Here is a 23,439-nt window from a genome sequence, read left to right as displayed (position 1 = left end):
TAATATTATGTAATGCACCGACCTTAGGAAGCCTCGTTCCTCCATCGGAACAGCGTCTATTCGTTGTGAGAGGCTTGAACGAAAAGCTTTGGTCTTTAGACAGCCAGCGTTTTGCTCAAAGGCTCAAGGATTCGCGATTGACGCACGAAGGAAAGAAGAGCGAAAGCTCTGTTATTCAAAAGTTTTAGAATTTAAAACGTTATTTAGTTGGATAAATTCGTTGTTATACAAAATGTTCATTCAATGTCTTTGAAACTACGAAATAAATGAAATTCTGATGCGATTGTTTGTACTAACAAAAGAATTTGTCCAAAGACGAGAGAGAATTCCAATTCACGTCTCTTGGTTGTACACGTAGGATCGCGGCGTAGTTCTAGAAGATTACCGAACGACATTAATGCCTCTTAATCTCTGTATTATTTCAATCTACACACCAAGGACCTACAACGATAAAGTGTCGTCGATACGCTGTACAATTAGACAGGTGCCTACGATTTTTGTTAATTATCGCAACGAGCGACCGAGACGGAAGAGACGGGCACAAGTGTTGATTAATCGGGGTGGAAAAGGGGGTGGGGGGAGGGGGCGAGAACGATGTTCGTCTATACTCACAAGTGGTCCTGCCGCTTGAACGCCTTGCCGCACATCGTGCACACGTACTTCCTCTCGTCGCTGTGCGTCAGCTTGTGCTTCGTGAGCGCCGATGCGTTGTTGAACACCTTGCCGCAGACCTGCAGACAGAAACCGTACTGCGTGTCACAGCCCGTCTTTGTGTTGACATCCACCAACCCCGACAGTCGGCTTAATTGGCTATTTATGCCTTCACAGTCACGCGAGGTTTAAGAGTCGTAAGAGTTTCCGTATTTACGTATTATTGTTTTCACACTTCATTCGTGTATCACGAGGTGCGAGGAGAACGTGTTTAGACGACCTTATAATAATCTGTTTCAACGCGAATTTACACGATCATCTTAAGTTTTCGCACGGATATGTAGGAATTCTCGAGAACATTTGAATATTTATAGATACCTGTAATTTGTACATGTAGAAATTTCTCACCAACAAAAATTCTCGCAAAAGATAGATATTGCTATAGAAAGCTAGGAAATTTTTATGGACGTTTACATGTACAAATGAAAATATTCAAACATGTATGAGTATCCATAAATATGTTTTATCTATTATATAATAATCAAGTTTCTAACTAGACTGCAGACAAAAATAGAAATTTCTCTCATCCTTCGAGTATTTTAATTTGAATGTCTATTCTCATTGTTAGATGTTAATTAAATTTCATGTGCAGTCCAGTCCAGTTATGAGTGTACACAATTACCAAAATTTGAAACAAATCTGAAAATACGCGTATATAATCTTAAAACCATTTTACTCATTTTATTTCATTGGCGATATTTTACACATTTCATTTTGGGACATTTTTTGAAATTTCAAAACGCTCGTTTTCACTAGAAATATCCTTCCAAATTTTAACAATTCATCTCCGTAATTGATTTTAATAACCGTAACCGGTGCATTTTCAATTACAATTGTGACATTGTGACATCGTTAATAAAATGACCAAAGTTCTACGTATATTATATTACGCTGTTCTTTGTATTGTACAGAAAAATCAAGATCTCGTAAAGTACAAAGCGAAAGGCTCGAAAATATTAATTCAGAAATCCTTTTTCGGGCAAAAAAAAAAAAAAAAGAAAATCAAGTTGACTTTTAACCGAATGAATGAAAATCGCTTGGGAGGCGAAGCGGGCTCGGAAATCATTGACAAACAGGCGAAAATGTAATTCCGCGCAAACCTATATTTGGCCATTAGCATTACGCGGAACACATTTTCAGAACCGTCTAACATTTGACACATGTTACTGCCAACCGTGCGAATGTGCTTGACGTAGACAGCGCCGGCCGCTACACGGCCGCGTACACACATTTCCTAGCATCCATTAATGACTGCGTTCCAAAAATATACCCTGTGTGCTTCCTGTGTTTTTTACGCCGCAAAGCAAACATGCATATGGTCGCGCTTCTATTTCCACCCCCGCCGGCCCCCGCTTGAAATATTACAAAAACATTCGAACGTAAAGAAAAAAAAAAAAAAAAAAGAAAAAAAGAGTATGAAAACATCCCTTTGACGATTTGAGCTTACGCACGCTTGAACATGGCAACACGTCCCGGTAATTTCGAATTTTTACGATAAATCATTCGAGGTTTACGTATTTGCAAATAAACAAAGGCACAAAATGTAAACTGAAATTTATTTCATCGATCGAATAATCACGCGGCTCTTCAAAATTTTATAAACGTTCACGCGTTTGTACGTTATTGCGTAATATCTCATTATTCTGGGCAACGACCGGAAGCGTAATTTCATTCGAATTTTATTCTTTAGACTCTTCTGACTTTCTGTAAGCGTCTGACGAACTTTACATCTACGCCCACACTTGAACGTACAATTCCTTTTTCCGACTCGTAAACTTCGAACTCGTGTTTACGCGTGAATTAATTAATTTCAATAATCCTACGATTCCACTAACACCACAGAAAGTTGATCAATCCCTAAAAAATCAAGAATATCTCTTTCGTGATTTTACACAAATCTACAAATCCTTTGAACTAACAAACAGATAAACAAATATCTAATTCCCTAATAACAAGAAGAAGAGACCACTATTTTCTGTAAATCCCACCGAGGAGAATTTTTCGTCGATAATTACTTCTCTGGTGTTTTATTTTTCCATCACTTACGTCGATCACAAGCACCGACCACCAGTTTCAACCGCGGTGATTTAGTTAACGAGTCCCATGGAAACGGAGAGGGCGGGGGGGGGGGGGGGGGGGGGGGGGGGGGGGGGGGAATTTCGCGTGTGATCGGCTCGAATCGAATCACGATGTAACGGTCACCCAATCGATGGCCGCGCCGTGCTTTTTAATACACGGTAATCGCGAGCGAATGTCGGCAATTCCCCCCGTGGGAAACGCGTCGCGCGCGTTTCCCAACGGTTCATTACCGACACGCGAAACGAAACGAGGCTGGACACGATTTTCAATTACCGCGCGTGGCCGTAAAGTAAAGCCAGGCCGGACGCGCTTTACGACGGACATTAGAATGTCGATAAAGATACCATTGCGCCCCATGGTGTGTACGCTTGGTGTTCGTTTTCACGTTCGCGTGCATCAGGGTGGTCTGACTCGTCCCGTCCCCCTCCCACCGCCGAACACGTTACTACGATCTGCTATTCGTTTAAACCAACCACGATCCGTTTTTAGCAGCTGGAATTTGTTTGGTTACGTGGTCCATAGTTGTTTTATCGGTACGTCGTGGTTTTTTCCCTTTTTTTTGGTAATTATACACTTAGGATAGTGTATAAAATGGATGAAACTATTTCTTTAATTCAGGAAAATATAAGAACTCTAAGATACAAAATATAAGAAAATCAATGAACTATTTAATTTTCTAAAATCGGGAACTTACAATCTTATAACCTCGAACTTGAAATTCTGATCCTCCCAAGAAGTTCGCGAACAGCCGAGCAATTAATCATACTTCGCGCCGTTAAAACGGTGTAAGAATCCTTTGAAATTAAATCCACGGAGCGGGAAGGAAGGGAAAGCAGTTGCCTGTTCTGCAAAATTCCTAATTAACGTGAGACGTCGGCACGGCATTTCCACGGCGTTAACAACAGGCAAGGCCGAAGACACGGACCGAGGGTGTCAGACACGGTATGCCTGTTAAGTATGTGGAATTGGGTTTATTACTCGGGCGAGGGCGTGTACTATTTCAACAACTATTTCAGGAAGCCGAGGGCCCGCGCGCGCATGGACGCTGTTCCATTTGAAAGTGCACCACCGGCTGTGCAAGAACACCCGGAATTGGCGTCGAATTTGCCCGTCGAACGTCTCTCATCGGATATCAAAATTCCGCGGCCCCGAATTTGCTCAGGAACGAACGGTATTTATATATATACAATTATATATATTTATATATATATATATAAATTAATATAAATTATATATAATAATAATATATAAAAATATATATAAAATTATATTTATATATATAAATTAATATATATATTTATATTGCGTGTAAAAAAATTTTCACCACTCTCCTTTTGTATTTCTTCGTTTACTCATTGCTCTGCTGTACAGAGATGTTTGGAATAAAACAATTTCTAATTCGAAATCTCTCGTTCATTTAATTTGAAATAAACATTACTGTGCCGAGTTTCTGTAAGTTGATGACAGTGAGATGAGTCGTGTCTCTTCGAGTGATATTTCGAGTATACCACGAACGTTCGTTCATTTATGAAAAATCTGAACACGGGTTAATTCAACTTTCGCTGTTTGTCCTTTCTGTTCGCGGTGCATCCACCGTATATTGCAAAAGGACGCGTATATTTAATCGAAATTAAATTTATTCCGTACGATTTGCCTTTTTCTTCGTGAAGATCGGTTCATCGCAATGCAGATTATAAATTATCGTACCTGTCAAGCGTAACCCAATAACGTGACTTTAGAATTACGAGCTTCCCAGAGCTGACGGTTTTTAGTCGCTGTATAACAATAACACCTCGCGTCGAACGTCATGTTATTCAAATTATATCGAAGCTACAGATGCTGGACAAAATGAAATAAATTACGACACATTCTATTTATCGTTATTTACAGTCACGTTGGCATTGTTAATATCCAGTTTCTTTCTTCTCCTCGATAAAAGTCAGATGGTTTTCTCATTGAAAAGTGATGTAAAGACGGTGAAAGAGAGTCCCTCTCCTATGAGAAACAGAGAGCAAATATATGTACGTCATCGAATAAAAGCGTATAAATCTTGGTGAGTGTATGCACGTAAATGAACATGCAGAAATATTTATGTCAGTTTATATCCAGGGGAACGCCACGAAACAGCGAGCTTAAAGAGAGATTTGTATTAAGAAAAACTAGCGCACGTAATTATATCGCAATTACGCTGCTGAAAGAGCAACTGTACTATTTGCATTTCGTACGACATTTCATCGTTGCGACAACGATGCTTAAAACATCGTGTTAAAGCCCAGATTTATTTATCACACTCACAATTACTCAAACTCGACACTTTGACGTAGTCGAGCTACGTAAACGAAAATATATGTGCCAATTTACTAGTTTTACTTTATGAAGGGAGAATATGACAAGCGTGATTTAGTGTTCGTTTTTTCTTTTAAAACGTAGCAATTAAAATGCAGTTGAAAATGGGAGTTGTACATTCAGCCCAAGGATACAAACCTTTCTGCCGTCTCTAATAATTTTTGAAATTAATATTCTTTCGCGTAATCGTACGATGTGACAATTTCACGTACTCTGGAAATTTTACGCTTTAGGCTGTCGGTAATTTCAGTGTTAATATTAGTTCAAGTTCTTCGTGCAATACGATTTTTTATTCCAAATCGAGTCTAAGCTTTCTTCATCCCAATTTCCCATTTATATTTTATAAAAATTTCCCGCATTCTATAAAAATTTATCGAACCTCTATAACCTTTATATACAGAGTGTCTCGAGGATAAAAACTGCATAGGACCATTTACTTGAACACATTAACGATCAAATTATCATAAAATATCTCCTTAACTTAGCTTTAGAAGAAATGTGGCTTATTATTTTTTCTCACTTGGAATTTAAGATGGTCCAATTAAAAATGATAAAGATGACCTTTAAATAATACACGAGAAAATTGATACGCCATATTTTACCTCCCTTAAAATCATACGACTTCAACAAAACAATTATTTTGTATCAAACATCATTTTTTCATCATCGATACAATCATTCTATGTACAACCAATACATTTCGAAATTGCCAAATAATCGCGCTGCAAGCGAATTTCAGATCAGGCAACGAGCCGGACTCTCGAGTCCCTCGCTTCGCGCATCGGAGCTCTCCCACCTCCAGAAATCGGCGCGCATCAAAAGCTCGTAACGGGCCGACACACACCGGCCAGAAATTCGTATCGTTAAGTCGAGATTAATTTCCAATGCAGCTGCGGCGAACACGTGGCGACGCCGGCTCCACGATTCCTCGGCTCTCCATTATCGGAAAACTTCTTTCCGCTGCCGTTTTCGTTTCACCGAAACGGCTCGTTATTTCCATCGGTTCGACTGGAGGCTCGATCGAGCCGTTTCTGGAGGCTTCGACCTCTGCCGTCAGAGCGCGAGCAAGTCGCTTCAATCCGAATCAGCCAACTTTCCTTCCTACGATCCGTGCCCGGAAACTTCCGTTTTCCTAATGGGAAGAAACGAGAAGAAAGGATAAACTGTCGACTCAGCGATCGTTGATACTTCAGCCGTGAAATTTACTGGTTTTACCCGCGTACCAGCGGCATCAGCTTCGTAGAGTCTCGATACTCGCAGGAAATACGCGGTGGCTTATGCGAATTCTTCCACCTCTTTCTTTTCGCTTTCTACTTTTCTGCTTTTTTTTTCGAGGGAAAAAACACTTCACGACGTTCGCCATCTTTCTCCAACTTCGATGCTTTCGTCGAATTGACGACGAATTTTTATTTCGATTCTGTTCTCGAGTTGGTAACTCGACTTGTATTTGGACATTTATAGAAAAATATCGCGAGTTATTAAAGAATGACGCTGCGTCGAAGGGGGATAAATTCCAGTGGCTCGTGACAAAACCATCCGGCGTTGGAGAATTTTAACAACTCGGAAGATCATCGGATAAAAAGGGTACGCTCGAATTATTTCAGCGTTAAATTACATTCGTATCGTATTAACTTTATCATTCGCTGATTCGTTTATTCACCGCTTGCATTCAAATTTGCACGCGAGCAAATTTCGAAAACCCGTTATTGAAATCGTCGGGTCAATATTGATGTGATAATTACGGAGTAACTCGCGACGCAAATATCGTTCAGATACTGTCCCGATACCTTCGCGTTAATAAAAACGGCCCCCTTTTCTCGTACCAGCGATAAAACACGTTTGCAAGACGCTATTCAATTTAATATCGAGATAATATCCGAATGGGAATTTTTTTTCCATTCTTCGTGTCTCTCGCGCAGCCACGCATCACGTACAGACGCGCGACAGATCCATAAATGAAAACTCGCGCGCTATCTTTTAATGAAATTCATGGAGTATCGTAGTTCAAGGATCGTGGTCATTAAGGTCACTTCTAATTTAAATAAACTGCCTGTTACGGGCGTGAAGCGCGACCTCTTATCAAAAGGAGAAGTTTTATTATTCGAGATAAAACAAAACTGCGTCTCCTCGCGCAGGAAGATGTATAACACTCTCTTTATCTTCTTCTCTCACACCCTTCCGCCCCCCATTTTTTTTTTTTTTCTTTCGCAGCCACCGGTGCTGGAATCTAGGTTAATCGAAGGAAAAGTTAACCATACAATCCGCGCTATCGAGCCTTTTTATCTTAATTAAACTACTGCTTGTTAGATCTCTTGTATTGTAATTCGCTTCTGACAGATGTTACTTTTTCGTTTTTTTTTTTTTTTTTTACACGGCGAAAGATCATTTCTTGTTCGCGACGAGCACGTGATTTCTATGATTTGACCTAATTAGCACGAGAGAAGAAGATCTGCTGGAAATATTTCTCAATGTATTTCTTTTAGATAACTTTTCAATTATATCGAAATGATGTAAAATAATAAATGTCACTGTAAAATAATAGTTCTACGCTTCGTTATATGCGACGAACTCGTCACAAATTTTATGACGTTGAACGAATTCTATTGTTTGATTTTTTTTTCTTTATCTTTCCGCGACGACGGATGACATTGAATTTATTCAACGATTCTCCGTTGGCTATGCATAATCAAATGGGAAATGGCAAATTCCAAGCTCACGTTCCAAAAGAATCGTAGTCGAAACGAAAATGCTAGATCACTCTTCTCAATTATACATCAACATTCCACATTACATTACATATCTCACTGTTTCATCTAAAATTTCTCCAGTCGAGGCCTGTCTACGACTGAAGCGCCAATCACAGGAAACCAAAACCAAGACACACTGCCCTACACCAAACTCTCAAAAAACGCAAGATCCTTCGAGGATTCGTGAATCCAACGAGGACCGAGAAAATCGTACTGCCAGTGTGCCCCAAAGCGGAAAATCTAATTTGCCTGGCGACGATTTCGCAAGTAGCTGACGGAATCCGGAATCCACGGACTCGAACGCGCGGGAGTTTCAATCTACGAAGCGAGGAGTAGAGGACAGCATCCGGAGAAAGCAACGAACAGACAGACAAGCATCAGACGAGGTGGAAGACCGGGGCCTCGACACCGGCTGGTCGGTTCCATTCCTCAGCCATCATCTTCGTGCCAAAACCCGTATCTTCCAGCTCCGCTAACGGTCCTTCCTCGAGAGCTAAACAAACATCATTACTCCTGGCCTTTCTGGGATCCCTCTGCCGCCATCAGCAGCCACTGCCGCTCCGTCCCTCCTCGAACCTGCTGTCTCCGGCACCGGTATCAACGTGCACGTCTGCAGCAGCAGGCTCCGCTCGGTGTCCGCGCTGCCAATGTACACCGAGCAACGCCGCTCCTGAATACGTAATCCGTCGGTGGTAACATTGATACTTCGTTAGGGGTGAAGCTTCGTGGCTGCTGAAAGAGAGAGAGAAGGAGGAAGGCAGCAGCTGGAGAGAGAGAGAGAGAGAGAGAGAGAGAGAGAGAGAGTTCAGGATGGATGAAGTTAAACTATGGTAGGAGAAACCGGCGATTCGTGGTCTGAGAGCCATATCGTCGGCTGGTCGATTCGGTTAACGTTTATTCTCGCCAGCCATGCTGTTACGTGGCACAAGAGGAACGCAGAGATCCGTTTCGACTAGCTTTCGGAACTTATCGCGATTTATCGTGGATTTTTCTACGTGAATTTTTGAATACGGATGAAGGAATGAGGGTTCTACGAGGAGAACATTTTAAATAGTTTTCTCTTTTGTATACTAATTTTGTACATTCTTTTATACCTTAATTTTTTATTTTTATTTTTTTGTGTGTGTATTAATTTTGTGTGCCAATGTGAATTTGCATCAGAAAAACTAAAGTAATATATCGTATAAGGTAGAAAATTTCTGCAAGAAATCACGAATTGATCGTTCAATGTTAAAGACTGGCTTCTAAATTCTTATTATGAACGTCAAAGAAGCACGGTTGCTTAGACATTTTCAGTGTCCCAACGAGTTCACGGGAAGTTAGTTCAAACGATTACCGTGGAAGCAGGGACTGCAATTAATTATTCACTGTAATGAATCTCAAAAGATCCTCCCCTATCCGCACCTTCCACTCCCGACTCCAACAGAGAACTCTCGACCACGAAAAACGAAACAAACCACGAAAAAAGATCAACCCAAGTATCAGAGATCACCTCGTTAATCCTTGCTCGGTTGATTCGAGTTTGAAACGCGTCCACGCGGTACCACACACACACACACACACACACAAACACACGGAACGTTTGTCCCACGGCTAACCACATTCGTCACACCGACGACACGTTCCCTGGAAGGGAAGTTGGAAGGCTGTGGGCTCCGGGCAATGCAATTTGTTGCTTCCGGGCAGGCGAAGTCCTTTAAAGAAGCGCGTCTTATTACGGCAGGCACTCGGCAGGCAGACGAGAAACTCGCGCCCCCGTGAATAATGAGCGAGCCATCCTCGCAACGAAGCGAAGGTCGTTGCTGTGCCGTGTCGTGTCGTGTCGCGTCGCGTCGCGTCCCGTTGGCACAAAAGTGAACCACGACGACTCACCGTTGTAACGGCTGATATTATTCGCGAGCGGCTGCCTTGGCTGGGGAATTACCGAGCCAACGTTGGAAAAGGAGACGAACGGACGTCGCGAACGCTACTTGAAATACCCTACCTCCTTTCCCTCCCCATTGTAAAGGGACGACAATTGCGCCGAGTCTGCTCGGCTCCAGCTCCGTTTCGAGTTCGTTTTCAATGGGGAATTATGGAATTACCGGCGCGGGAATGCGAGCCTGCCTCCTCCTGTCGCTTCGGCGGATTTCTTGTCTTCGCGAATCAGGAGTCTATTCCGGGGGGAGGGGGGAGTTGTGTATGGGGAGACGGAGGTTGCCGATTTTGTTTTGGCGGAGCAATGTAAAGTTCCTCTATGTGTGTGTATGTGTGTGTGTGTGTGTCTGTTAACGATGACGTAGGAATGGAATGTGGAATAGATAGGAAGGAGAGAAGTTGAGTGGAATTGTTGAGGTGAAAAAGGGGGTACGAATGGCGAGAGCAATTAATTGCTGAGTTATTCCGAGTGAATTTGAAGCGAGAGGCAGCGAATCTGACGTTTCTTTAAACATTCCGTAAATGTGATATTTATTGCAATAGCGGAGTTTGTTCGAGTAATTCGAAAGATCAGCGATTATCGCGAAATTAATGAACGTGTGTACGACTAATGATTCCGAATTTATACGTTCGATCGGCCTATCAGCAACCGATACATGTGTATTTGTCGCGTAAAATGTGGTATAGTCAACTCTCGAGTTGAATTGTGTACGTATAATCATTTACAACTTGTACTACCAACTACAGTTTCTTCAACTTTCTGTTAGAACTATCCTAAAATTTCATTAAACGTGTCGTATCTCAACTCAATGAAATAATATCAGAATTTTCATCGAACTGCAGATTCTTCAATTTTCTTTTCAAACTCGTCAGAAACATTCTAAATTTCATTAAACTGTTATATACACAAAAATACTCAATTATTCAATAAAATAATTTGACAGTTCCCCCACACGTGTCGAGATGTGATACTTATATTTCGACCTAACTTCTCTCAAGACATCTCGATATTCCCTCGGATTACGCTCCGCTCCCCCAACAAACCTCTTCACCGATCCAAAAGTGCTCGAGCAACCCCAATTTACCCAGAGCCTTTCGAAGCATCGTTAAACTCTGCCAAAATTCCCCGGGACCCATAAACCAAAAACACCAGCTGCAACCAGGCCAGGAAAATAGCGCGTAACCGGACGGACATAATCATCTCCATAAATTCCGATGAACCACTTCATCGATCAGCCGGGGCGTTCCTACCGGCCATCTTGCCGAGGGTTGCAGGCGGATCTTCGCAAGTGTTCTCGGTGGAGAACCACGTAACGCCGTGGAGCAAGGCCCGTGGAACCGGGTAACCTGCCGGTCAATTAATTAACTTAACGACCTGCGCTAGTCCGCGCAGGGCCGGCACGCTTTAACGTCCCATAACTCGGAGGAAAACGGTAGATCGGCCGTGGCTCGTTTCTGTGAAAGAGCTGCGCTAACGCTTATCGGGTCCGATCGTTGCCGGAACAGCGTATGTTGTACGACCACCGGCCTCGAAGAGAGTTTCGTTTCCGTGTGTTCGAAATCGCGAGAGGATAATCGGAAGACGAGGTCAACGACTCTCGAGACACTCGTGCGATGCTACCGGGATTCTGGATTGATTGTGTAGGCGCGCGTGTGTTCCGTGTACCTACACTCTCGTTCATAAATATCGAGACAAGGAACGAGGTTATTTCCAGGGACGATTGTGGAAAACTGTGTATCCAAGTAGTAAAGTTGAATTAGTAAAACTGAATGAATTTAATAATTAATTTTGTTACTTGCCATGTACGCACACGTACACGTAAATAGGTATACTCTGGCAAATACAATGGTATGTCATGCTTACATACTGCATCTCCAAATAGTCGTTGAATTAAGACTACATGGAATTTTAAACTAGCAAAATCAACAAAAGAATAAATTTAATAATCAATTTTATTAGATGTTGAAGTATCTTATGCCTATCGGAGCTCTCGATATTTTTCAACATTGTCAAATACTTGCGTTTGATCGAAAACTTCTTGTTACTCGAAATATAAAGATAGAGAATATTAAGGGAATAAAGTATGAAAAAATTGCAACTGTTATCTGCTTCGTAGGTCAGTCCATTTCCAATCATTCGAATTAATCGCCACGTTTTGTACGAAATCGGCAAGTGTAGAAGGAAAGGACTCGGGTCGACGAAATGGAGGCACAGAGGGGAGAACGAAGAAAAACGAGAAGAGAGGTTAAACTGGATGTAGGAGAAGGAACGTCATCAGACTTGGTCCCAGTTCAATCGGTTTAACTCCCACATTGTGCTCGGTGTTCCCCGCTTTCAGATTACCGTGAATCGAGCACCGGCGCGCCTCTTCCTCGCACACGTGTACACAGTGCAAACGTCCCGCTCCTCGAAAGGATCGATGCAATCGCTCGAATTATCTTGAACGTTCCTCGTCGCTTGTGATCTTCGCGCACTCCCCGTTCGAGGACCCGTTACATTGTCCCGTGACAATGGACACGCGGGCTACACGTCGGTATCGTATATACGAGAATTTATACTCGCTCGCTTTGTGCATGCGGCAGACAACGCGGTAATTGCACAGCGCGCCATTCTCGCCCGATGCCGGCGTCTCTATTGTTTCGCTGGCTTTTTCGGCCAAGTTGTATTATGTCTATTTTTTCTTTTTTCTTTTTTTTGGAGGAGGGAGGGAAATTAAATTAAATGGAATTATTGCGTAGTAGGGAGAAAAATTTTCCAGCTAAGCAGGACGAGTGGCTGGTAGTATTTCAGAGTAGTGCAACGGGGACGTGCGGTGTGTGTAGAGGTGTGTCAAGGTTGAAATTTGTCGAGGTCCGGCTTTGGAATATAATTTTCAGTTGCTTTTAGCAGAGGATAAAACGAGCTGCTCTGGATGTTGGTAGGAACGTAATAAAATTAGGCGAACGAGCAGGAGTATTCAAGTAATAAGGCCAAAGTTAACCAAAGTTAAGGTCAATAATGAGGACTATGGTAATTTATATTACTTGGTCATTTTGCTTGTCACTTTATTAAATTTCATAAAGAAAATTGGATTCAATGACACCAGTTAAGGGTTGAAATTCTGGAAGGATACACTGAACGTTCCAAGTGTCTACTGACAAAACGCTTGAATGTCAAAGATAAACGACAAAATGGATGCTAACTTTTCTGAATTATCTACAGAGATGATTCTCGTGTTGCATAATTTCATCCTGTTGCACGAGGTGTATACGAGATCGGTGTAAGCTTGTAAATATAGATACACGAATTCGAGTAGCTGCTGCCAAAGCTAAAATCACTTTTCAAAAGTACCAAATTCAAACGCGCAACTTTCGAAAACTCTCTCGAGAATCAATTGAAAAAAAAAAAAAAAGAAAACGAAGGTTGAAAGCGAAGAGGTTCGAGTGGCCGTTCGAAAATCGAGGTCGTCAATTAAAAGTATCAAACGGTGAACGACGAATCGCCGATAATTCAGAGATAAAGCCGCGGACAGCCGATCGAGTCGCCCAAGGTTTTCACGATCCCCGGTGCAACTAGTAACTATTAATTTCCCGTAAAATTACGGCACGGCCTCGCCGTCTCTTGAAGTGAGAGAAGCACGAGCCAAGCCAGGCCACTTCTCCTCCAGAGAAGTTGCTCTCTCTCTTTCTCTAGCTTCTTCCTCGTGGATCGTTCGCGCCGATATCCGAGCCATAATCGAGCCGTGGAGGATCAGCTTAATTCGTCGCTAACTCGATACGTCGACGGGGGCTTGTCAACAAGTCGGCCAAGCCATCATTTAATTATGTAACAAGGCGGTCCGTAATTCACGGTCCTCCGGTTCTCGGCTATCCAAGTCGCTAATACGAAACGAAGACGCCGCTTTGACGATGAAGGATGAAACTAGTTATCGGGCTTCGAATTATCCTTGTCTTTTGTCGCAAAGACGTTCAAAAAGAGAGAAAGAGAGAGTCCGTATCTTTTACCTATCAATTCTTCGCAATTTTCAATATTAGTATTCTTCAACGAACGATTATAGTTGAAGTCGCACGAGTTGTCGCCATTTTTGGGTGAAATTGATTACTGAACGTAGAAGAATTCAATTGTAATTAAATTGGTGCAAATGAAGTAATGCTAAAAACGAAAAGTGTCTGTGTGTGTATTATTCGTTAATTAAAAGTGAGCTACAAATGAAAATTTAAAAAATAGAACACGGCATCGGTAGAAGAATATTTGAGCAATTTTCTCATTACCGATCTATTTCACGATCAGTTTGTCGTATTTAAGACGTTCCTTTTAATTGTTAATCGTTAAGTACAATCAAATACAAAAATTTCGTTTCTCATTACTCCCCCTTTTTCGCACGTTTCGTGTTCCAAAAATCCAATTTTCATACCTTTCGTCGAGACCAATAATTGTTCGCCTCCCCCACCCTAAACAACCTGACGGATCTTTCAAACGTTAAACGACATTCCAGCTCGTTCCCGTGGAACTGCAACGAGTTTCGTTCCCTTCTAACGACTCGCTGGGAAAAAAAAATTTCAGCTCTCTGCTTCTCGCTGAAACCAAGGACCGGAAAGAAACGAAAATGACGGCAACGTGACGTAATTTAAACGGGGTGAGCAAAAAGAGAGAGAAAGAAAGAAAAAAAGGAAAAAAAAGAGGGAGAAAAAGAAAGAAACACAGTCGCACCCTCTTAAATGGTCCTTCACGTAACTACGGTGCTCGGTTACGCGAACGAAGAGATATTGCGTTCGTGTGTTATGCTCGACGAGGGCGGCGTGTTCCTCGTGGCTGCTCGAGGATCGCATCGCCTGAATATTCAACAGCCTCCTACCACCGGAGAGTTACACACTAACCAAACCAGCGCGGCGTTGCTGCTGGCCGACGTGTGTCGCCTTCGTGCACGTGCACGTGTGTGAACGAGCAGTTTGGCCGAGCTTGGTGCAAGCTCGCCTGCATAAACAGTCCGGCATCGATAGAAGCGTGGCTCTCTCGCGTCCTGCTCTCGTCGTTTCCTGCCCGATCTGGGTCGCGCGTGCACGCGAAAACGCCGCACACGTGTACCGCGAGCTTCCACCGAATACCACGCGACACTGTGTGTATGTGTGTGAGTATGATCCCGCACAGCCTAGCCTGCAGGCAGACGAAATTTCGGAGGATTCGGAGGATTTCCGAGGATTTTCGAGAGATTTCCCGACGAGACGAAACGCTTCGAGAACGTTGTTCCGATGGAACTTTGGCGAAAGTTTCGGAAGCGGTGATGGAATTTCTAAACCGTTTAACGAGCAACGATTCTTTTTCTTTGGTTAACACCAATCTGGGAGTAAGTTCCGTTTAACGAAATTCCGCGGGAACATTTTCAAAATCGGACAAGACGACATGATGTCTTCTGAAAATCGGGAGAGCCATCAGAAATGAGAAACTCTCGTAGTATCACGGAAAAATTTTTTCGATCTACAAGGCAACTCACCGAACGTGCGAAGCATTTTTTTTTCTCGGTTCATCGAGATTAGAACTAGCGAGAAATGAGCGATCAGCAATCTCTCAAACGTGCAAGGCTGTTTTCTTCGTTGATATTAGAATTAGCACAGTGGACGAAACTCGTAATTTTGCATTTAAAATTTACTTTAACGCGTTATTTATTCTTTTCTTTTCTGTTTTGATTTATTAATATCAAAATTGGCAAAGCTCTTCTTAATTTATTAATCTGAAAACGAATAGATTGACGAAGATGGCACAATGTATGAGTCGTAATAACTTTCCGCAGAAATTTTATAAGATGACGTGTTTTTAGAAATTTCAATGATTTTAGTAAAATATATACTTCGTTGAGTCTACTACTATTTTTACAATATTATTTTAATATACCATTTTGTACTTATATCTGTATATATTATTTTTATATTTATACACTGTTACATATTATATTTTATATTTATGTAATACTCTGTTACAAATATTCGGGTGTTCTGTGTATCGTACGAGTAATTTCAATTACGTATCATGACCTCTCTCTCGCAACATTCTCAAAACTCATCCTCCCAAAATTGAGCGTGCTATTAACGAACGTCCAACGGTTAAAGAAATTTATACGCTGTTCCAGAGATTATTACAGACGTGCAGGGTGAATTAAAAGGGAGATTGAAAGGTACTTTGCAGATATTCTTGCGAGAAATTGCAGGACGCGATGTATTTGCTTGAAAGGCAGGCGTCCTGTAAGAAACGACGTTTAATTAATGCGAATTCGAATTTTCGCTTTGACATGGTCGGACGCTGCAAATATCCTCAAAGAGATAAAATTAAATGCCCCGACTGAGCCCGGGCTGTGTTCGAAAATCAGTTTACGTTATTCGCGTCGTACACGCAGCGAGTGTGTTTAATTATTAACGTTCAGGAAATTCACCGCGACGTAAATTAGCAGAGAATGTTACGGATGTAGTCGTTTCTGCGTTCATTCCGCAGCCTGTGGGTCTGCGTCTAACCGAAACGTTTGAACATACAACCGATTTGATACAAACAGATTTAATTGTATTATCATATTCGCAATTAGTTTCGACTGAAGTTGGAAGCCCCCCCCCACCCCGAAATTGATGTTGGAACCTCGAGATGCTCGACTCGCGCCAAACGTGCACTTATTCCTCTTGAATTTTATAAAACTGAAAATTATCGGAAGGATTATTAAAGTTTAATAACGTCGATAAAGTTATGTGACAAGGAAAATTTGCGTGTCAGGTTTCTGATTTTCCGTGTTGTTGCTTACACGTTCTACGATGCTTACAAATTTTTTAGAACCACTGAAATTCAACCTTAGAAGTGTAACTTGCCTTTGCAAAAATTGAAGTTAAACACGAAATAATATTAAACGATCAACAACGTTAAATTTACGTACAAATTCTGCAGTATCTAGATAAACGCGCACAATAGTTGGAGTACGTAAAGAATCGATAGTTAGGAAGAGTCGGTTCTACTTTTTATATATCGCTTGGAGCTAAAGCCAATATAGATAGAACTGAATTGCAGATGGAGAGGTTTCGACTCGATATTTCTCTTGACTTTGTTCGCAAATTGCGAATAGAAATTAAATCGAACGCGGCTAACGAAGCGGATGGTACCGAGAGCGGCCTTGAACTTTTGGCCTAATTCGGCTGTTACACAGGTACGCTTTCGAAGTAGCTACAGCTGCGTCGGATCTCCGGAAATACAGGAACGCTGATCAGTTATTAGCCAATAATTATTCACTTTTTATAATTACGGCGAGTTCGTTATATCAAATGATATATAAAAAAAAATTTAAAATCAATATATATTAGAATTATATATATTAGAATTTACACTTAAAACGATAAATTTAGAATGAGAGATGAAAATCGAAGCGTGTGATTCGAAAGTTCGAAGTTCCAATTCGAAATTAAAACGAGTTTTGAAAGTCAAACACATAAAAATTCAAATAAAACTAATTTGTCCGATGGTCCAAGATAGCAATTTTCGAAACTCTAAACACATCTCTCGGTTCGCTTCAACTTCACGATTTCGAATCGTTTCGCAGTCCAAACACGTGAATTTCGATAGCTACGACCACCGATGTCTCTGGACGCCCGAAAATAAAAGAAGAAACGGAAGAAAGAAAGAAAAAAAAAAATAAGCGCCACACAACGAACACGTTACACGCGCAAACAGAAAACACAGAGGACATAGGCAAAAAGGGAAGGAATTTGCTCCGAAAAATATACGCGGTAACTAAAACCGCGGGAAAAAAGAACGAAAGGGTCGGAGGGAGGGGGCAAAACGAAGAGCGTAACATCATAGAGCGCAGAAGCGGTACGAGGATCGTAAACGAACGAGAGAGAGAGAGGGAAAAAAGAAAGAAAGAAAGAAAGAAAGAAAGAAAGAACGAGAGAAAAAAAAGAGGAGAAACGAAAGGCAGAATGCCTAGGGAAACAAGAGCGATAAAACGTAAAGTACAAGTGGAACAATAGCGGAGGAAAAACGTGAAACGGGAGAATAAAGGGGCAGAGTCTCTCTCTCTCTCTCTCGGTAAGCTGGCGTGGATTTTGTGGACTTGCGGTTTCGCAGGCCACACTTCGTTGGCCATCGATCGACGTTCTAATTCGATCGTCCCCGTGTGTCGCTAATGAACTGTTCTCTCCTCCGTTCTCCGCGATTTCACTGGAAATTCTCTTTGCAGCCGGGCGGCGGCGAGTTAATAAAATTGTCAAACGAACGTCACCAGGGGGACGCCGCACCGCCGCGGCCGATCGGGCCGAGCTTCAACGATTTCAACTTTGACATTAAAGCGCGTTTCGAACGCTCTCGCCTTCTCCTGCCTCTTGACGTCTTTCCGCGTGCAACTCGATTGTGCAACGTCAACTTCCTTCACATTTCGCGCATCGAAAGAACCCGGGCAATGATCACCTCTTAGAAGTTGGAACTTCGATCGTCGATAATTGGTCAAAGAAGGGAAATTGTTCACATGAACTGTGTTTCAGTTCACGATCAGTCTTCGAAATTAATGTTGAAAAAGCAAAATTGGGTATTTTAAACGAAGTTTAGATTATTTTCCTTTTTTTTTTTTTTTTTTTNTTTTTTTGGAGAAAAATCATAGAATCTGAGTAACACGTAAAAGAGTTAATATTATATTTGCATTAGAATTTGTAAAAGAATTACTGACAAATTTGTAACCTTCAAAAATTTCATTAATAATCGTAGAAGAGAGTCTCGAGCTACGTGAATTAATAACGTGATTTTAAAAAATTAACAACTTTACTTTACTACCTGGCATTGCTGTGGTCCCTGTCGGTTGGGCGACGAAGCCTTCGGTCTTGGTTTCTTCACTCCCAACTTTCCAGGATCACCACCCCCAGGTCTCGATTCTTCGCTGCTACCTGAAATCAAAAGAACGAATCTGTCAGCTATGAACTTTCTCGCATCCACGCGCCTAGAAACCAATAAAATCGAATAACTCGACGAAAAGAAGCCGATGTAAATCATTTCTTTCGTTTCTTTGAAAACAACTGGCACCGTGGAAGCTGTTCTGTCGTCAAAATTTATTTATTTTTATTAGCATTTTATAGTGGCAGTTTTATTTACTTTTATTTCCCTTTATTGTACTAGTATGTACATACAGTTAAACTGTACCGATTAAAGATCCGCCTGTACGTCACAAGACGTTCTTAGCGGAGAATGGCTCGAATTTTCCATACATCTATCTCGAGAGATCGAAAAGAATACCACAGGCATAAGAAACCTGTCAACATCATTATCTGCACGCCGTGCCGGTGTTTCGAGATTCCCGATCGACAATTTCTTGCTGTACACGTCACTCTCGCGAGAGATTCCGGCTCTTACGCGCGCGTCATTTTCTTCGCACGATCAAGAACGGCCCGATAGAAGCGGGCGGGTGTTTCTTCGAGGCCTCGACTTATAGAAGATTGATTGCCTGTCGCGTCCCTTTTTGCGATCGCTAGACAGGATATACTTAATGGCCGATTGGCCCCCCATCACCACCGATCGATGCCGCCATGAAGAAACGATCTAGAGTATCGATTGGCCGCCGGTTAAAAAAACGTCAGGCTCGTTGTAAGCGCGACGATCGTTCCTGGACAGGCGTACAGTGTTCTTCCATTTGCGCGGCTCGACTGTTGAGTATATCCCGCGAATTTATATTTAACAATGTAAAACGCTACGACACGCTCTAACTAACTTCGTATCTCAGTCTCTCGTTTCGAAAAGAAACAGGGTAACGTAACGTTGAAATCACGGACGCTTGTAAGATAACACTTCTTAAGTAGAAGTTATTTTTTATCCAGAGAATTTATTCGTAGGTTACAAATCACAAGTGTGTTTTAAAATAAATTCGACTGAAAAGGAGAAAATAAGAACGATCTCTACGATTGAATAAAAAAATCATTCAGATCTTGAAAAAATGCACAGAAATGTTGCAAATGTGTGAAACTTCAAGGAAAAATTACAATTCTGTTCCAGTACAATAAAATCAGACAAATAGTCCTGAAAAAATTTACACACCGTGCCATCGAATGCAACCCACTCAAAATTCTCCCCATCAAGAACCGATTCACAGAGAAGGAAAACAAGTCCTCTCCGAGACGAGGGAGGAGAAACAATCCTGGCACAGTGGCGAGGAGATATTTGCATAGAGCGGCAACGAACCGCGATGCTCGCGGACTAAACGCGAGTTTCCCCGTGGCCCATTGTGTCCTTCTGACAATAATAACGCGATTCGGCCTCGAAAAGAGAGGGGGTTCGGAGGAGACTGCCACGGTGGAGTTTGCTCGAAGAAAGGGTAGCGCACGGCGCAAAGTCTCACGACGGCGAGTGCGCGCGGACATTTTCAATTATAGCGGACACATCACAAAGAACAAAATGGAGAGGCCTTCTCTGACCGGAGATTGTGCTTGGCAAGCCTCATTTCCGGCCGAGGAACAGCGCTACTCCTCCGATTTATTTTCAAGGAGAGATACGCTGCTTCCTCCTCCTCCTCCTCCTCCTTTCCAACCCCTCCTCTCTCTCTCTCCACCCTTCTATTCGCTGCTCTCGGTCTTCGTCGGAGTCGTCGTCGGTCGCTGGTCCAGCAACACCTGCGTTCGTCCTCCTTCGTCTTCTGGCCAGCCTTCCTCTTTCATCCCTGTTTCACGGCGAATCTAATTAATGATTGTTCCGCGAACGGCCATTGTGCCGGAATTCTGGTAAGCACCGGATCGTTTCTAGTCTGTCTTTAGTCGCTAGGGGAGCAAGAAATGAAGGAGGAGAGAAAGAAGAACGATGTACACGATTTAAGCAGTCAAGAGAGATTTTTGTTCATCTTTATCGAGAAATTTGTTTCGTCGAATGAATATTCTATCTTGTGCGATCCAGTGATTGAAACGAATTTGAATAAATATTTACGATCTTATCGTAACGAACAATCTGTTTAGAGTGATCTGTATATTTTCGTGAATTTTTACACAGTCTGTGCAAACAGCAAACTGTACACGCTTTTTCGCGCAGATCAAATTCGCGTAAACATCCACGATCTACGCAACAATTCTCGCCCGAATAAAACGAGTCTTCCAAGAAGAATATACCTTCAAAACAACGCCTCCTTCTGTACATCATCAAAGCTTGTAAACTACCCCTCGATACTTCCCATCGAACAGAAGAGCCAACAAGAGAACCCCCGCGCGCGGCTACCATCCGCCATCCGTGTCCAAAAAAGAATCCAATTTCACAACGTACCAACAATCAACACGACCAACTCTCCAATGCGACGGCCCTCACCTCTCTCTTCGCTACAACGCAAACATCCCCGACGGATGCTCGTGTCGGCCATCTTCTGAAAAGGAAGGACGGGTGGACTCGCTCGCGAAACTTTCTAGCCTTAAAATAAAAGATCCCCCGTCGTCGAACCGTCCTTAAGTATACGCGGCTCCTCCTCTGCCGGTGAAACTTTTTTCCTCCCTGTCCCGGAAGTCAACGGGGCGCAGCGACGAGGTAAACAAGTCGCTTTTCATCACCTTCGACGGAGCCGTATTTACCGGAAGAAGAGGAGCTGAGTCGCGCGCGCGCACGTCCGCTCACGAGTTAGCTCTAGCTCGTCGTCTCAGCGACGCAAACATCGGACGGAAGATAAATGTGTATACACCGAACTTTAATAATTTTGTCTTCGAGCGTCTCTCCCCGCTCACGACGACGACGACGACGAAGACGACGACGACGACGACGTCTGGTGACATCGAATCCACCGTTAATAGATTCCTCTTTCCGCGGCGCAGTCACGGTTTCATCCGGCCGCAATTTAATAAATCAACGGCTCTGTCTTTGATGCGGCGCATACCGAGCGAATTTGATAAACGAGCCGCGCCTCGCGTCCTCCGCGAGGGTAAATTCGCTCGACCGGAGCTGAATTCGGCGCCTGACGCCGCGGAATTTTCATTCCCAATCCCTCCCCGTTCGTACGCATCTCGCCTTCCCGCCGATCCCCCAATTCTCAATTACAGGTTCGTTTGAGCAGACTACCAACTTTCCATCGTCGATACGCGCGCTTCCACGAATTCCCCGGTTTCCAGTCTGATTGATCGTTCGCGAAAGCAAACGGATACGATCCGGGTCTCTTTGACTATGGCGAAAAATTTGTTGCCAGAGTTGTTGTTTAAACAGGCTGAAGTTTGTCAATTCTTCTCCTGACGAGATTGTCCAAATTGCGCAGCGTAAGATCAGATTACGTTTTATTTGTTAAGCAAGGAAGTGGCAGAACGTTGTATTATCGGTGTTCGTATCACTTCATTTTAGTGAATCAGATTTTTCTAAACCTTTTCAATTACTACCAAATGCTACTACTGCTTTCTTACTTACTGCTACTAAATGATACAAAATTCAATGCACGTACAAACGTCGAACAGTATCAGTAAATAAACCATCAAATACACGCTGTAATAGACACTAATGTAAAAATACATTCCGTGTGTTCAACTTCTCATTCATTTCATATCAAACTTCATTGGCTCTCAATAGAATCATCCCGAACCTTCTTCAAATTAATTAACGCGTTACATCGTTAACCAAAATCGCCTCTCCATCGCATCCGACGTTCCTCGAAAAAAATCCAACTCGCCTCGCGGTCGACCCGATTGGCGAATGGGCGCGGTGCCGCGCAAACATGACGCCTCCGCGAGATCGAGTTGGTTTAACGTGTGCAACGGCGTAAGCCGCGCAGCGCAGAAGGTGTCAGCCGCAAGCGGGGATCGACGGGCGGCGGGCGGGATGCGTTTGTAATTCCATTTACCACGTAAGTGGATGCTGCAACGCGCAGACGGCATGCTTAATAAAGTGTACTTAACCGAGTACGCGCGGCCTGGTGCGCGACCTCGTCACGATTGCATTCGTGTATACCCGAGGGCGACGGAGTTTCCTTCCTTCGCTGCTGCTGCTGCTGCTGCTGCTGCTTGTCTGAGAAAGCGAAGCGTCGCCACGACGATGACGACGACGACGACGTCGACCATCGCCAGGAACGAGTGTGCATAATTGCATCGCCGATCGTGGCGAGAAACGCGCGCGCACGCGATCTTCTCTTGCGACCGTCGCACCGTGACATTCTAAACGCTCCTCGAGGCAAAGCTTCCCGTTAATACCAAGGTTTAAACAGTATTTTGATATGGCGGTGAGATTATTGGTTTTGTGCTGCCGTGCCCGCGGGGAATCGTTCGTGCGAGTAGCTGGGTATTTGCGAGCATTGAAATAGAATGGGAACATAGAACAGGTTGATGGGTTGCTGTTTTTTTTCTCTTTATCGAATGCTTTGACAGTTCGTTGTCTTTGAGGTTTAGCCGAGATCGCTGTTTGCAACACACTGTCAAGAATAATTACGTTTCGATATAAATTTCAATTATTTCCTACGAAGATTTTCAACATTTCACTTCAATTAGTAAATTGCATCTGTTGTAAATAAACTTTCACTTGACTGTCAGGAGTAAATATAAATTTCAATTATTTCTTACGAAGATTTTGAAAATTCGACTCGAATTAGTAAATCGCAGTTTTTTTTTTTTAATTGCGAATAAACTTACAACTGACTGACACGGAATAATTACAACTAAAATTCTTCTCAGAATTTCACATCGATCGTCAAACTATATTTTCACTTCT

The 23,439-nt window shown here is 42.7% G+C and overlaps 1 protein-coding gene across 1 annotated transcript in view; it reads right to left on the bottom strand.

Moving 5' to 3' along the window:
* LOC122535449 (zinc finger protein 541-like) overlaps positions 1 to 23,439 on the bottom strand; it is a gene marked incomplete at its 3' end in the record, with an annotated part of 141,341 nt that overhangs the window by 15,674 nt on the left and 102,228 nt on the right. The window contains exons 4-5 of the mRNA XM_043666991.1: positions 18,574 to 18,683; positions 613 to 731 (exon numbers count right to left, since the gene is read on the bottom strand). Coding sequence (XP_043522926.1) covers positions 613 to 731; positions 18,574 to 18,683 — 229 coding nt within the window. The remainder of the gene's footprint in view (positions 1 to 612; positions 732 to 18,573; positions 18,684 to 23,439) is intronic.

The sequence above is a fragment of the Frieseomelitta varia genome, unplaced genomic scaffold, assembly GCF_011392965.1.
Source record: "Frieseomelitta varia isolate USP_RPSP 00005682 unplaced genomic scaffold, Fvar_1.2 scaffold_725, whole genome shotgun sequence".
Lineage (NCBI taxonomy): Eukaryota > Metazoa > Arthropoda > Insecta > Hymenoptera > Apidae > Frieseomelitta > Frieseomelitta varia.
Note: the sequence above shows the minus strand (reverse complement) of the source record. Positions and strands in the feature narration are given on the sequence as shown.